This window comes from Haliotis asinina, chromosome 7 (assembly GCF_037392515.1).
Source record: "Haliotis asinina isolate JCU_RB_2024 chromosome 7, JCU_Hal_asi_v2, whole genome shotgun sequence".
NCBI classification, from domain to species: Eukaryota; Metazoa; Mollusca; class Gastropoda; order Lepetellida; family Haliotidae; genus Haliotis; species Haliotis asinina.
The window spans coordinates 8,078,902-8,096,414 of NC_090286.1; the positions used below are offsets into that span (position 1 = coordinate 8,078,902).

The 17,513-nt window shown below is 42.1% G+C and overlaps 2 protein-coding genes across 3 annotated transcripts in view; one reads left to right on the forward strand and one right to left on the reverse strand.

Moving 5' to 3' along the window:
- Positions 1-17,513, forward strand: part of LOC137291830 (transmembrane protein 53-like) — a 163,325-nt gene that overhangs the window by 125,081 nt on the left and 20,731 nt on the right. The gene's annotated exons all lie outside the window — the stretch shown is intronic.
- Positions 1-17,513, reverse strand: part of LOC137291829 (potassium voltage-gated channel subfamily B member 2-like) — a 228,820-nt gene that overhangs the window by 26,992 nt on the left and 184,315 nt on the right. For both annotated transcript variants that reach the window (XM_067823366.1, XM_067823367.1), the window contains one exon: positions 5,358-6,443. In XM_067823366.1, the coding sequence (XP_067679467.1) occupies positions 5,358-6,443 (1,086 nt within the window). The remainder of the gene's footprint in view (positions 1-5,357; positions 6,444-17,513) is intronic.

Below are 17,513 nucleotides of genomic sequence, written 5' to 3' on the forward strand. Positions count from 1 at the left end.
CAAATAGGTCATTCTCAATGGAACAAAATAGTGAAAGACTTCACACATGAGTGATGGTGCTTTCCCACCGACATAATATACACATGTCATGAGGTGCTTCAACACCATAATTCTTGCTATGCCCACAACCACACGAACACCTGGAAATAGGTCACTCTGGAGTTATCCCAAAGTGTTCACAAACACACGCGATTGACTCATATTTCTTTGATGACCTTGCCCATGTGGGTCAAGGTCAAATATCCGCTCCAATGTCCATGATGTGATCTTGTGTAAGAAGCGTCATATGACGTCACCACTGCTGCCACCAGGCTGAACGTCGTCTGCAGGAGCTGGACGCCTCGTCTCACTTGTCTTCCTGAAATGTGACGTCAGATCTGAGGAACCTACTAGTGTCAATAGGAACTCACAAAGAACGGTCTGGTTTACACAAGCAAAAGCAGTTAGAAGCTGCAGTGGGGGACCCCGCTATCAAGCAGTTGCGACCTCAACTAGCCCGTTTAGTTACACTGTTAGTGTGTCAGAAATTTACATGCAGTCGTATAACGAAACACGCAATAAAACCGTCCAACGACATCACGAAAAAAATCATCTAACGATTTCCAAAGAACGATCAAAAAGTATCTCTGCCATAAGTAGTCTGGCGAATTGTCATAGACATCAACCATGCGAACAAAACGGTGCTAAAATAGAAATATATAGCGTAGTCGTTAACAATGCCACTGAGAAACAAGCAGGAATGAACCAAACAGACATAGAAACACACGAACCAATACTATTGTAATTTAGCGGTTGTCCAACGATACATGCACATGTACCGACTTTAGGGCACAGACTGTGGTGATGATGTATCTGAAGGACTCACAAGCCAACAGACAACCAGTGTAGAGCATCACGGTAAACCAACTTCACGAGAAACAAGATTTATATGGATTGAAAATAAGTACCACGAATCTCTTAAGGCGAGCATATGAAAGGGACCTTTCATAAAGGAACCTTATTTCAAATAAAATTGGTTTACCACGGTTTCATCAGAGATATTTGATTGACACTTCAGAGAAAGGAATGGCCTTTCAAAATCTTTTCCGTTATCGATTTAATTAATTTGTACATGCATAAGAGCTCTCTATGTGGTGACGCAAAACCCCTATCAAAATGAATATATGTTATGCGTAAGAGCTTGTTTGGACGCTGGTTTGTTCTAACGTCAGTGTGACGTTTCATTTATTATGATTGCTACTATACTTTAATTCACAAAACCACCTTTCAGAAATATGCTTGCATCTTCACCTGAAGGGGAAACGGCACTTCAGCATGTCTGAAGACACCATTTAATATTCTTCGGTAACACGATAAGACAGTTCTCGTATTAATACTATTCGTTCTAATTGATTACAATCCTCGCCACAGTCTTCAATTGCTTCATAAACCAGATAAATCTTCTCTGCTGCTATTCTTGAAATACTGCAAGACTTCTACCATGATCTCAAAATGCGACTTTCGAATTCCTTTGGAGCATAAGTGTGATGACGAAAGTCATTTTATTCATTGAACAGCTTATTACAGATTTGGTTCCATGGTGTTCTGACGTCATCATAGTCTGATTTGAGCACGTGCCACGCCAGGAGCTCTAAGAGCTATGGTCGTTTCGTGTAATAAGATGCTTATCTGGAACATCCCTGGAAGGAATCTCAAGGAAGCTGGTTATGGGTAATTGCAATAGAACTATGCCTGCCCCTGGCCATTCTTGGTGACTTGGACGTTAACACTATGGGATTCCTCTAAGGCCACTCCTTCGTAGAGATGCCAATATCAGTATGGCCATTTTTTATATATTTCAGTGATCACACATTGTTTTCCCTGTGTAAGTCATCCAATCACCAAGGAAAATATATCTAGATCTTTGCACATATATTGATGTGATTAACTAGTTTAGTTGTATCTTTGCTGAATTTGGAATACCCCTTTATGAAACATGCATATCTTGGTAGATGCTGGTCAAGATGCTATATACACAGAAAGCAATGCATAATTATATTGTGTAAATATGTCAATAGTTTTAGGTCAGCATAGGGAGGTCTAGGCATAAGCAGAGAATTGCAGCCAAGAAGCATTTGCCTTGTCAGTGTTCAGAGAGATCAGTATTTACCATAGATTCCCCTGAGACCATCAAACCTGTCACAAGAATCCTCTTGTGATTCTATCCTACAGAGAAGGTTCGTTTGTGTAATCCATTAGCTTCCGCAGACACAAATTAAAAGCAGTCTTTCATCAGGAGACAACGAACAACGAGAATATCCACCAAGGATCCACTCCGAAGAAGCGCATTGGAAAGGACTTCCGGTGTTTTTGAACAGGACCAGCACCATCATATCACCATCACATCCACCACACCAACATCACATCCACCACCTCCACTACCATCACCACCATCTCCACCGACACATCGCCACCACGGACACGTTGTCCAACCTTGCAACATTCTGACGCAGTTGTTTTACGAAAACCTACTGCCACAGATCATTTGTCAATATTTCAAGGAAACAACCAGATGTATTATTCTGTCACATGTTTTAGATTAGAAAACATTCAGGGTCAGCTATGAGACTTACGTGGGAACTGACACGCAATAAATGTATTGTTTCAGTACAAGTCCATCTAAGATCACATTGTGAACTAACAACTTGTAATACACCACACAGTGTCAGAGAACTCTAAAGGTTATTGTGAAGAAGACAATATGAAGCAGGATGACAAAACGTGTCATTATCGCAGGTGAATCATATGTGTACTTGTACGAATGCAGCCTATCACACATACTTCAATGAAACACCGAATTTGATGCTGCTGAAACGCCTCTAGATTCTCATCCGATTTGGCACTGGGTTGCCTCGAGCATGTCCATCCCTCTGTAAGTATCCACCGAGTATTGGCATCAATGTATCATAGCCCCATGTAGCATATGTTTAGAAACATCAGTATCAATACTCGTACTGTGCTTCGCATCACGTTGGATGATGTATGAAGCCTCAGCAACCACTGCAGAAGGTTCTTGGGTAAATTAGTGAAACAGTGGTTTCTCTAACCATCTACACGAATGATTCTCTACTGCTATCTGTCGATCCCTATTGTCAATCGACATCTATACTAAACCAACAAAGTTGGGCATCATGAATATTTTGGGATTTACATTATGGAACTGAATGCCCAGTCGTCACAAAATGAATCCCAAAATAGACACGATCCGTAACTACTTTTGATCAGTATATATCATGAATAAAAAGATTACCTTGATATACTACGTCATCTATCTATTCATGAAGAAGTAGCCATGCCAAATCTCCCCTGCTAACCTACATGCTGACTAATTTTATAAATAGAAAAAATAGAACTGATCTGAAACTTTACAGAATTCAAACCATGCAAGCTTATCTACATAGTTTTGAAGAATATGATCAATCTATGCTACATAATAGTGGCTAGCTATTGATGTGTGTTAGCTCCAGCAGAGGGTGGTAGAATAACCTTACAATACACATCTGTGGGCAGAAAACATACATTGCAGTTTCATTCAGATAATTGCCTCAAGGCATCGTTCGAAGGTTTAATTTTGGAGGTATCATTTGTATTGGAATCTGATGTGTGGTTCAAGAAGTCTTACACACATTTTAACGTTGTCCAAAAGTGTAATTCTCATTCTGGTTGGAATGTAACTGCACTGTATGCCAGCTGTATCTTGCCATGCACAAAGCTGCCAGGTGCAGTGTCTGTTGTGTCTGCAGCTGTTGAAACAGCTGTTGTGAAACATCACAGCTGCTGCTGACAGTGTGACACCATCAGACACACCATCTCCAGCTTCCAGCTGCCACGTGACCACGTACAGGCAGACGTGACCTCTTCAAGGTCAACTACAAGTTCACGAACAGTCTACCTTCACAGTTGTCATAAGCACGAATGCTCACAGCTGTACTGTAGCAAACAAACTCTAGAGCTCACGCCTGTCATAAGCGGTGACGATTGCAGTGCCAGCTGGCATCATTCACAGCTGACAGTCGCCATAGAAACAGCTGCAAGGCTGTCAGTTGTGTTGCTTGAGTTAGCAACAGATCCAAAGACAAAGAGAATGACTCAGATGTGTGATCAGTAACAATCCCACTTGGCGTCTGTCAGCCACGAGTGACACACCGTGGAGCTGTCAGCTGTGATAGTCCAATGTACAGCTGCCAGCTGTGAGGCTTTTACAGCTGCTGCCCGTGCCACTAACTGAACTAAAGCCCTGTACAAATACTTGCCCTTCTCCAGAACGGCTTTGGGTGCTAAACATAAATATACGTTCTCACTTTACAAACTTACAAACATGAAACACTTCTTCAGGAAGTGTTTCCAGGGCACATCCAGAGGGAAACAATTTCAAAAACACATGATCTTGGAAATAACATTGGCGTTAACTAAATAGTTAACTAAAAGGGATTAGTTCATGACGCATCTGATTGAAAACCTCTGACAGGTTCATTAGGTCGTTAGTGGTTGATTTGTTAGAGTAATACAATCAAACACAATCAGAGTTTGAACAGCTGACTAACAGTCCATGCACACGCAGGTTATTGTCAACAAGAAATGTTAAGATGTAGTGGGTCGATACTTGAGAAAGCCTACAAATACCAACACGTATGTTTCATGAAATGTGGGAACGCGTGAGTATATTTAACGCCGCATTGAACAGTTTTGCAGTCATACCACGGCATGTTTCTTTCAGGATAACCATACGTGGCGCAGTTCATGGTTTCCACTTTCGTCAAACCCACTATCACAAGTATTGTGTTGATAATTTTTTAAACATAATCGGGTCGAGGTTCGAATTATGATCGTAGCCTTCTGGTGTTGCTTAAGGGACGTGTCTCTGCCAGTAAATAAGACGATAGGACCCAAGACCATGAAATAATGGAATACAGGTTGCCATCCCATGGATGTACATTATCAGATGAATGAACATTTCAATTGTTGAAAATTAGATTCTGTTTTGATTAATTCCGTGAAGGTACTTGTGTGGATTGCCCTGGTAACAGTGAAATCTCGGGTGCGTGTAATGTGACATAAACATGGTTCTCATAGTTGTGAGGTCAAGGTCATTTCTGCAAAGCGTCCAGCCTTGACATTGTTACAGTTTCATAGCGGCGTACGTCTTCAACACAAAGTCTAGTCTCATCGAATTCAAGAGTGATTGAAGGAAAGCATGGGAAGGGTGTGATATGGGGACGCGTGTGCTACGTCACGTTGCTCATTGACCTGTTAAGTCATGCGTCATTGCGGCCACTAAATATAACGTGTTATGCAAAGCTGTACAAAAGGTCACTTACCTGAGGTTGACAATTCAGGAGCGGCTGTGATGATGTCATCCTTTTAAGAGATTCCTCATCGGCATCAAGCAGGTTGTTGGTGCTGGAGTTGTCGACAGGCATCCCCTTGACGTCGTCACAGTCCTCGGCGCCAGTGTGAGGAAACTGCGTCTGGTTATACTTGATAACACACGGAGGTGGACTGGGCGCACACTTGCTATCTGTGCTACTGTCATCCCCGCCGCAGTTGTCTCCCTTATGGCTGGGGGAATTGACCTCCATGAGGTCAACACTGCGGGCGAAGGCATCGCGCAAGTTGATAGAATGGAAGGACACAATACTGCCCGTCCTTTTGGCCTTCTCAAGCGCCTCGCGTCGTTTGAACGCCTTCTCTCTGCGCATCTGGTCCTTATAAAACTCCGCAAAGTTGTTCACTATGATGGGAATCGGTAATGCAATAACAAGCACACCGCATATACAACACACACTACCGACAATCTTCCCCAGGACAGTGGTCGGCGCTATATCACCGTAACCCACAGTGGTCATTGTTATGGCTGCCCACCAGAACGTTTCCGGTATACTTTTAAACTTAGTCTCTGGCTCGTCTTTTTCAGCAAAATAAGCTAAACTTGAAAACAGTAATATAGAAATGGCAAGAAACATCAACAGCAAGCCTAATTCCTTGTAACTCCTTTGCAACGTGTAACCCAGAGACTGCAGGCCTGTCGAATGTCGGGCAAGTTTTAAAATACGTAAAATTCGCATAATTCGAAAAATCTGAACAACACGTCGCACATTCTGAAATTGCTCCGTTGTGCTTTTGTTCGTTTCAGTTAATCCTAAAGAAATGAAATAAGGTAGGATGGCGAGAAGGTCTATCACATTTAGTGGGCCTTTGAAAAACTTCCACTTGTTTGGCGATGCCCAGAATCGGGCTAAGTACTCTAACGTAAACCAGCCTATGCACACAGCTTCCACCACAGCCAGCTCGGAGTTATCCGAGGGGTCTCTTGGGTTGTGTCTGTCCTGCAGCTGGGGGATGGTATTAAGGGTCAGTGCGATTGTGGATAACACGATGAACAGGATAGATATGATAGCCAACACCTGAAACAGAGTTAACCACAGTATAGTCATACTAGCCGGAACACGCGGCGCCACAGGGAAGCAAGGCGGAGCAGGAGGATGAGGATGAGGATGAGGATGTGGATGAGGATGAGGAGGAAGGGGAGAGGAGGAGGAGGTGATCATGGAGCAAAGAAAAGGTCGCAGGTGATACAGCTGGTTGAGGAAGGGGAGAAGAGAGTTTGATGAGGAGAGGGCATAGAGTGAATTTGAGGAACTCATATTTTGTGAGAGGAATATGAAACGGCAAACTGTTTCTCGAGATCTGAAGAATGGACAACCTATTTTGTTTTGCTTTCTAAGACGAATTCGTCAGTTATGGTGGATGTTAGGTCCAAAGAGTTTGGTATGAGGGGCGAAATGGGCACTTGGGGCTGATATTTGGGGTTTTAGGTCATGGTACTGGCAAAAAATGACATTTTGAATGTTTAACTTCATGGAACGGTGAGATGAGAACGAACAAAAGATGCCAGAGAATCATCGTTTTTTGCAATGTCTGCATATTAAAGAGAAACTCTCTATATTTTTGTGACGAACTGGTAAACGGTTCATGAATTTTGAAATATATTTATACTGTTGGTACCTAACATCATTTTAACAGACTTTGGATTAGGAATTAAACAACCGTGGATAGCGGAAAAGTTAAGAGATGGAAAACTACACATTGATCAACCTAGAACCTAATGAAAATAACCAGGGGATGGGGCAGATCCATTTAAAAATAAGGACTTGCTGAAACACAGAATATCGTAACAGAGCAAAGATGCTTTTACACATGGTTTAATGCCTGAGCATGTCTTTGTATTTGGCAAGTCTGGAAAGTTGCGCTGTATCACTGTATTAGAGAACCGAAGAAGACCAAGAACAAACGACACGAGAGACAAAAAGGCAGATTGGACGTAAAGACACCAACAAGAAGGGTAAGATTCCAAAGAGTGGGAATATCGAAGGCAAGAATATCACGCATCATTCCTTGGTAAAGTCTTGCAGAGCCGGAAAATAGCATGGAATGAGACAATGCCTCTTGAAGGAACAAGAAGACAGAATTGCAGGTTTCCAAGATCAAGCCATGGCAGCATCAAATTAAATGCTTCTCTGGGAAATGGAAAGCAGAAAGCAGTCTAAAAAATGGTAGATTTCAAACCTAAGCGATAGATTTAACAAAACAGAGAGACGCCTTTGGAGGTATCTGACTCAGGACAACGATTTGATGTTCCAATTTTGAAAGAAGGTTTGCAATGAAATGGAAGTGACGATATGCAGATGGGCAGATGGGCAGACAAGGACTCAATTGTGGCCATAAGCTGTGTGGGATACTGACTCGATTGTGGTCAGCGGAAGGTGGATACAGTTTTGTTGTGGTTGCATTGTGATTGCGGGGATATGTATAAACGTGGATGACTGATTGAGATATTAATATTTGTTTGGGATGAAAGAATCTTACAGACTGTCAGTTACGTGAGAAGGAGCATTTGTACTGATAGAATGTGTAAATGGCTTCTGACCTGTATAAACGATAGTGATGGGTGGGAAACAACGAATTGAAAGGCGTGGTTACGCATGGAATACAATGACTTTGACAGGGTCAGTTGAAATACAATGAATAGTACAAAGGGGCAGTCACAGACAGAATACAGCGAAGACTTCGAGGGGGACAATTATGATTCGAACACAACGAAATTGCCCAGAGGGTTAGTTACAAAATACAATACAATGAACACTTCGAGGAAGAATACAATTGAGGCTTTACTGAAGAGTTCGAGTATGTCGGAGTAAACTGAAGACAAGGAATGTCTATAGAAAGAAGATAATTAATGTTTTTTTCGTTGCATATTGAGGAATGCATTACACAGGACGTGATGAGGAAAAAAGGGTTGGACTATATTTTATAGTTTCTTGAGTCTCCAGCCAGGATTTAGGTGTAGGTATTCCAGACAAGGTCAGACAAACCAGTCTGATATGAACAATGCCTGCAAGGAGTCATATCGCTAAGTCACTGACGTTAAAGGCCACCCACACTGACATGGTCATGGGCCCCTTGGCAAGTCCCAAGGTGTAGTCAGGTCGTTGAATTTTATGTCACATCGTGAACGTGAATTCGTTTTACGTCACGTCGGCTTTATTCCAGCCATATAGAACTAGTCTGCATTCATAGTCACGTTGAGGAAGGATGGGTAAGGGGGTGAGGTTTTCTGACGCTGCTTGAACATTATTCTAGCACTATCGCTGCGTTTTACACCTGAGGCCTTTGACGTTTGCCTCTTTGGTGGACAAACCCAAAACAAATCTGGGCGAAGCGTGTTCTGACACGCCCAAGGGACGTAACTCTGAGTGACAGGGATGAGAGTGCCCATGCATGTGAATTTGGGTGAGACGGTGTGATCTTGAACAGACGAACGAGTCCATGGTGCAATGACAACAATTCAGTCTGGTAAACAACAGATCGTTCAGTGATGGTGAGTCAGTGCATGTCAAACGGTTAGAGTGAGTGATGAAGACTGATGTGTGACAATGAACGAAAGGAGTGACATGATGCAATACAGTGACAAGGGTGAAGGTAAGGATCGGGTTGATGGAATACGGTTGAGAGTTGACGCTGAGGGTAAGGAATGAGGGTATTGGGGAAGATGGTGGAGAAACTGGATGTTACATCACCACCTATAGTCCAAAACAGGTGGTAACACGCCTGAATCAGATCCAAGATTTGCCAGAATAGGCAGAGGCTAGATAAGCGAGCAATAGCGAGATACAACAAAGCTCATAGGATAATGGGGAATGAGAAGAGCAACAAGATGCATGACAGGAGGGACAGACAGGTTGGTCAGGAAGAGGATGAGGAACATGAAGATGGCAGTCCTGAGCGAAGTGATGGACATGAGGATTGAGACAGTGAGCGGCGGTAGACAAACTGAGCCCTGATAGTAATGTGTGCTGTATACAGTGTCATGTTGTTGCACTCCTGATTCCCAGTAGAGACAAAAGCTGAAAGGAAGACTCACGCTGAGTTTAGGGACAGGACTACAACAGGCTGGTGGAGAGGCAGATATAGAGGTCAATACACCAGGATATTGCACAACAACTACAAGCATTTCAAGAGAGAGGTCAGTAGCAAAACACCGAAGAGAAGCAGTGCATTTTTCAGGATGCTCAAACCATTGGCCAGTGTTTAATAAAAGCGTTGAAAAACGTTGGGTTGGACACAAGGGATGAATAAGTTTTCATCAACATTCATATAAAGAGAAATGTACATATAAAACATCACATTTACATTTTAAAATCTCAAAAGGTTATAAAACTGAAAAAGAAATGAAAGTTTTAGAAGTTAAAAATGGATAGAAGAAAGTGCTCAGAATGTTAAATGCAAGAAAAGATTAGCATTCATTGGCCACATTGGTGAAAAATAGCTTTATAAACACCAGTGAACCAGAAGAAAGTCATCGCGTCCCTTTACTGGGTAATTACATGAACATCTATGTGGAGGGTTTGTTTAACAACTCTTTTAATGTCCAGGTTTGTGGAGTATGTAACCGTACGATGTAAGAACTCTTTAACACGGGCTGCAAGTATGTTAGCATTTGGTTGCATCACTTTCCCAATTGATTCTATGAGCATCGTTATGCAAGACAATAGAATCAATATCTTCGTGCATGTCTGCCTATATGACAAACATTTTCGAAAGGGTTCCTCGTGTAAAGTTGCAAGACGGGGTAAGCTGTTATTTAAAAACGGAAATGATTTTATTCAGTTCTATCCAGTTCGTCTGGCGATTTCTCTGCAGTCTTCTATAAATTATTTACTCATTGGTTTTTTGAGTAGTTAAGGATCTGCTGTTACGTTTGTGCAAACATATGAGAGTTATTTTGAGGAGAACGAGCATATAGCTTCTGAAATCCATCCTTGGCTTTTTGCGAGATGTAATTCTAATTCGATTTTCCTGTGTACATTGGTGTTACATAAGAAGAGAACGACTCATGTGCTTCGTCGACATTCGTAAATTTCTATCACGATTAACGGACTGATTTAATGTATCAGGGGAACTGATGGTTATTAAATTCTGGAATACAATTTGAACTGCATTAACGACATATTTAGAATGTGAAACAAAATGAAAAGTAAAATGGATCTATCCAAATTGAGGTGGAAATGTTCAGAATGTGAATTGAAATGAAATGTTTCTATCCAAAATGAGTACACACAGAACACTGTTAAAGACCCTTGTGATCATTTATGATATCAAATATACCATTATACAGTAGGGGATATTCCATTTTGCGAGGAATAGCCAATGTCGGTGTATATTAAAAAGTAGTATATTTCCATGCGGATGAAATATTTCCAAACGATTAGAATATGTCACATTTTCTCTTCATTTCTCTTCGTCATGTGTTTCCTCCTTGGCGTAGTCATTTACATGTTATCAATCTTGTAATTCCAACATCCCGTACTGTTCTTGAATGGTACACACTGTTCCAGGAAAGGTGTTAAATATAATATGTTTCAAACTGTTACAAAGAACGAATTTAAAATTAAATCATAAAAAAAAAGTTTCACTGGTGCCGGGTAGGTCTCTAATATTTGCCATAGGTCAATCTCCACCGACATCATGCGCAAAGACCGCGAGAAATTCAATGTAAATACATGGCTTAAACAAAACCGAGTCTGACACAAAAAGTATTGCCTACAAATGTTTCATGCATTTTGAAAGGAACTGGTAATCTCTGAACACTGGCAGTTCCTTTAAATGTCGAACTTAATATATATCAGAGTTATCTCCATTAGGTCACGTGATCTCTGCGGACGGCTCTGTTTGCGATGTTTGCGATGGCTGCACAGCCAAAACCGAAACTCTTGGAAGAGATGAACTATATATTATACCGCACGTCAAATATTTGCCTCGGGTCAGCCTCTGGTCATATCTGATATGAATTATTATCTCCCTTCGCTTCCAGACAAAATACAGAATCAATTGATTGTGACACATAACACCAGCGGTTATATTGATGCGAAGGTCAAGGCCAACTGTTCAGCTATCTCTGCAGTACCAGCACAAATGCAAACTTCATTACCCCGGGGATACAAACGTAAACATTCTGGGACACAAGCTTAGACTACGGTAAACGTTCGTGACCCGAATTACCACGAGTACTGCCGAGCGTTCTGCCGTATCCTGACCGTTAATTGCAGCTGGAATCTCAGGGGAAGGTGGCAAAGATGGCGATAATTAATTGCAGCGTACATGATGATGTTTGCTGTGCAGCTCTGGCTGAGACATGCAAACTATACACGGCCACTCATGTTGTTGTTGCTGTTGTTGTTGCTGTTGCTGTTGCTGTTGCGGTTGCTGTGTCGCAGCCACACCGGTATGTCCATCATCAATGCCACCACAGTTCCCAGTAACACAACGATGTTACAAAATACGGAGACATTTTTTTCCCATCATGACAAATGGGTCCTGTTCTTGAATACATCTCGGTTAGCTGCCCCAGTAAACAGCACTGTGCTTCGTCGTACCATGAGCAATCGAAACCTGCTAATTGACGGATGTGAGCGCATTTGATCATTATGTGCAATCGATTTGCTAGACATACAAGCAAAGAGACCCGACTGGGTCTCGAAGACGCAAATACCTCATAAATATCTGCCGTGAATAAAGCATATATAACCGCCGCGCTCACAATAAATTTCGCAAAGCCAACACAGTCAACATAAAAATATTATTCCTTTTAGTTTTTATGTGCACGAAGGATTTGGTTTCATACCTCTGTTTTCTTAGATTGTTATTTACAGTAAATGGCTAATCCCATTTCTATGGAACTGACAAACTGAATCGATATCCCTCCTGTCAACTTCTGTGAAAGTGTAGACCTGCGATGCACAATGGCGGACAACGAGGGACAAACACCAAACATTGGCTAATTGAAACTGGGGATTTTTTTTGGGAGAATTTAATCAAGTATCTACCCACACAGATCAAAGTTAATCGTTCTTGAAGATAATCATGGAAAAGGGTCATTTATAACCCGACGCAAACATAACTGCGTAGCTTATTCTATTAGATTCACTGCCTCTGTTTGGGCGCCCTATTCTGCCCAGGCGAGAGATTCCTAAAGCTTGTGTTCCAAGAGATGAGATCTAAATGCCAGCGGAGTGTATAGACCTGGGATCGATAATCAAAGATGCTTGACTGTCCTCGTCATTTTCCGTCCCCGTGTTGTTGCGATAGCTGGAGAAGCATCAGGATTGATCTCAGCCCTCTGCGTAGCAACATCGCCGGCCTACAACCGCCATGTCTACGGTTTGCATCGTCGCGGTGTATTTGCAAGTAACAGTTCAAGGCCGACAAAACACACGGAGCGAGATGCAACCATGTGAATAACAAGCTCTGTCTAAGCTGCTTACAAAAACTCAAAATCGTTAATTTTCATATTATGGGCTGGATTACACTCTTCCTTGGATCAGCATTGTGAATTAATATTTTTTATCGATTATCAGATAGATTTCTTCCTTTTGACATATATAATGGTGTAGGGAAAGCGTGGTAAGCTTTTGCTATAATGCTGGAACACTACTGCGTTAATCAACAGATCGCTATTGACCATGATGGGAATTTAACCAGGGTTCCAATGTGAAGAGCCAGCACCCTACCTACTCACCCCTGTAAATATGTGGCGATAACGAGACGCCAATGCGCATGCAATCAACCTTTAACATTTGGAAGCATGTGAAACTAATGGGTTTGGGGGAACCCTGTTATCGCGAGATGCTACTTTGTTGAGCACGATCTTGGTAGTTGGCAGTCTGTAGATACTCCTAGAAACTCATTACCTGCAGCAGTTTCCTTAGATGATGACCATGATAAATTTTGTTGGAAAAAGACCGGGGAGGCAATTGACCTAAGCATAAGAAAGGAAGATGTAAACATATTTGACCTTGGATTAATCCTCAGCCTAAAGTATCGATGACTTGTGGCTGTGTCAAGGGATCGTCCATTTATAGGTGGGTGTCTGGGGGGCTTGGGGTTCGGGGATCGGGGCTAGGGGATTGGGCTCAGAGTTGGGGGCTTTAGGCTTGATGCTGGGATCTGCTGGGATCTTGAAACTAAAAGCTGCATGTTGGCGGCTGGGCTGTCGGAGGTCGGGTTGAAACCTTTTGGCTGAGAGCTTGGAGGTGGAAGGTGGGTCTGAAAGCTTGGGGCTCTGACCCTGGAGGTTGGAGGTCGGGATGAAACCTGGGGGCTAGGAACTACGAGGAGCCATAAGCTCGGTGATACACCTGGGAGCTGTTGGCCCCTGAATGCGTCTGTGAATATCTTTCAATGGCGGTTGGAAGTTGAGAGCTCTACGTCTAGCAGTTCAGAGCTGGGAGCTGGGACCAGGGACTTGGAACCTCAGACCTGAGACCTAGGTCAAGGGAAGCGGATTTCTTTCAAAAAATAATATTGCGGTTTAAAGACATTTTTAATATGACAAAATACATAAAATTGTCCTGAATTGTTTTGGTCGTTTCCAGAGAATTCAGCAAATACAAATACACGAACTGAACATTTAACATTTGTGTCTTATATTTAAAATCGGTTTGAAAGTTGGTAGTAGGACAAACCTGCGATCGATTCCTTGAGGGACAAGACCACATGAGCAGGTTCCGTTGATCACCACTTGCAGCAATATCACGGGTGACAGATTAATATCGAAGGAAATCTTGCATGGCATCAAAACAGTTCCACTATACTGAGCTAAGAGTTACCTCTATTCTGTGAAATGGAATTTGGGAAAAATATGTTGTTGTTCAATTCAGGTTAAACTATTAGACAATGGAGCTAGAGAATATGTGTTTCCTGACATTGAAAGAATGTCGATGCTTCTAAGTACGGTACTGCTAGACATTTGTTTGTGAAGGAACGAATATGTGTTGTGAGTGAGTTTAGTTTTACGACGCACTCACCAATATTCCAGATACTAGTATGTGTCATAAACGACGGGTCTGCAAATAATCGTATCTAGATTCAGAGAATCCGGTGATTAATAATATGAACATCGATCTACGCTACTGGGATACGATGAATGTGTCAACCAAGTCAGCGACCCTGACCACCCTTTACGAGACGCATGGGTTTCTGAAGACCAATTCTAACCCGGATCGTCACGGGTCACGAATATGTGTAAGACTCTGCATGAGAGCCAGTGAACTTCGGTGGGGAGGAGTCAGTACAACGACTGGATTTTGGATTTGGATCGAACTAGCAGCTCCAGTGTAAGATGTCAGATTACGCCCTGTTTAATCCCCCATGGTTTTTCAATGCCTTTATTCAGTATCGTGCGATGCTCATTGAGCGAGGGACGGGGGTGTTCAAAGGGCATATAAAAATCGAAGCATCGATTTCTGAAATAATATTGTTGCCTATCACAGCCATGAATAGATTTGTGGGTTCGTAATATGAGTTGTATGTCTATTTCTAGATCATATAAAAGATATTTCAAGATCGTCATAGCTAACTGAAGCCGCAGCTGACAGAGGATGCGGGAACCCGTAAACTTACAAGAAAAAGATGCCTCACAAAAGTTCCCTCCTGCAGCTTGAGATCATTACATTGGGTGACTGACATTTCAGAGCTAACAATTCCTTTCGTCAAAATGTAGTTCCAGAAAATCGAAAATCGATAGTTTAGTATTGAACGGTAGGAATGGAAATACTTTGTTCTCAAATTCTTTTTCACTTTTAGTTAAAAACAGTTGGTTGACCTTAATGTTTAGTGTAGAGTGGGGTTAGGTTGTTAGACTGGTCTTCATCAGCTTGTCACAAGTGCGATTAACAGGAGAGATCGTGAGAATTCGACGCTCATGATATCAACCACTAGATTATTTGAGAATTCGAATATTAACAAACGGTCGCGATATAATTGGAATACTGTTTTACGTTGCGTAAAACATCAAACAAAGAAACAAAAATAATGTTTCGGCCGTTTCTTTGAACGAAGGGGTATAAAATAAAATTCTTCCACGCATCTTGGAACCATCGGTTATTGGTTCCTGGCAATGATAGAACTCGTACAAAGAGCTTAATATGCATCAATACTCTGACCAACACGAATGGACCAAAATAGACACTTTATTGGTTATTTATACTTTCCCATTTGTCCTATGTAGGAGGTTCAATGAAACTATCATGGGAAAGATGCTAAACGTCAAGACTGGATGCAACAAAGATGTGGTTAATTCCAGAAATTCCATTATGGCTATCAGTTGATACGGATGTCTCGCGACAGCCGTTGGTTGGCTGATCAAACAGTTCCAAGTAAAAGCTTTCACGGTGTCAGTCAAACTGGGGGCTGTTGCGCAGATTATCGCATGATTTTATGTGTATTTCTGACCTGAAAACCGGGTCGAGTCTCACGGTATGGAATTAGTTGTCAGGACGATCAATAGTCTGTTTGACAATACTAGTTGCTAGGGAAGTAAGAGAGTCGGTAAATGCTGTTGAACACGGGTAGAGTTGACGTGGATCTGTTACAAAATACATGTTTAGTTTCTTGTATCATATGATTTAAGTTGATAAAAAAACTCTCGCTAGTGCTTTATCGTACATAGCGAGTTGGTATGTGAGTTTTACGTTAGTGAGTGATTGGTTTTGTGGGTTTGGTGAGTGAGTGAGTGCGTGAGTGGATGAGGAAAGTGGGTGAGTGGGTGAATGAATGGATGTGTGGGTGGGTTTGGTGAGTGAGTAAGTGGCAAGGTGGGTTTGGTAAGAGAGTGGTTCAGTGAGTGAATGAGTTTTTGAATGAGGGTTTTATGCCGCTTTAGAACAAGGTGATGCTGACAAACGAAAAATCATTATCAGGTCAATATGTACACCGGATTACATGTTTCTGAAGAGTGCAAGGGACACAACGCTGCTCAGCTAATTGTGTCGCCTTATACAAAATAGCCATCCGTGTCCCTGAGCAAAACCTATCGTAAGTACTTATACAACGTTGCTCTTCCATGCTGATGAACTCAAGACAATATTTAGGACATAATCAATACTTTCACCACACAAACCAGTGATTGATATTATGAAACCCACCCTGAACCACCTAACCCACTTTGTCACCTGTATACAACACGTTGTATATAGGTGACCCTATATAGGCTCTGACCCCAGATTCAGTGTGAGTGAGTGCATTTAGTTTCACGCGGCGCTTTTATCAATATTCCAGCAGTATCTGGGCAAGGAGCACCAAAAATGGGCTTCGCGTGTGGTGAATCGAACCCGAGACTTCAACGTGACGAAATAAGAGTACTTGTCGTTACTGAGACAGTTTAACTGACGGCATGATGATCTGAGACATTGTCTTTTCATTTCAAGAACTGACAAAAGATCAGAATCCATAAGGTAGACTGTTACAGCAATTCTGGGAAACGCCACTTCCACATTTAAATCCAACCCGGCGTGAATGACAATAGCAACTTGAATGTTTAACAACAGCAAAAGCCTTTCTATCTCTAGTTCAGAATTCACAACGTTTCTGGAGGAATCCACAGCGGGAAAGAATGCCAGCTCCCTCAGGATCTGTCCGGCTAGATTACTATCGACTACCCTGCTGTACAGACACACTGTGTAGGGCGAATACCTGTACACGGGTTATGAAGGCTTAACGCCGCAGGTAGCGTGTGGTACAAGTCAATGCGTACACAACACATGCCAATAGCGACCCTCCTTAGAGACAGAACCAGTCAATAACATGAATGTAATTAAGATGCTAGTTAGACAGTATTGTTCATCTTCGGCTGATGGGTAGTCTACTGGTAAAGGCGTTTTTCTCCGACCTGCCAAATACATGGGTTCGATTCCCGACATGGATACAATGTGTGATTTTGCTGGAATATTGCTAAAACGGCGAAAACCATGGTCACTTTTCAAGCGCTGGGGGCATAGTGGATGGAGCAAGAATTCGATTTCCCACGTTGGTTCAATATGTAAAGCCCATTTCTGGTACAAGACGCTGTGATATTGCTGGAAACCTGCGGCGTATAACACAGCTCACGCAAGCATCTAGGCTGGTTAATAACGATTTCT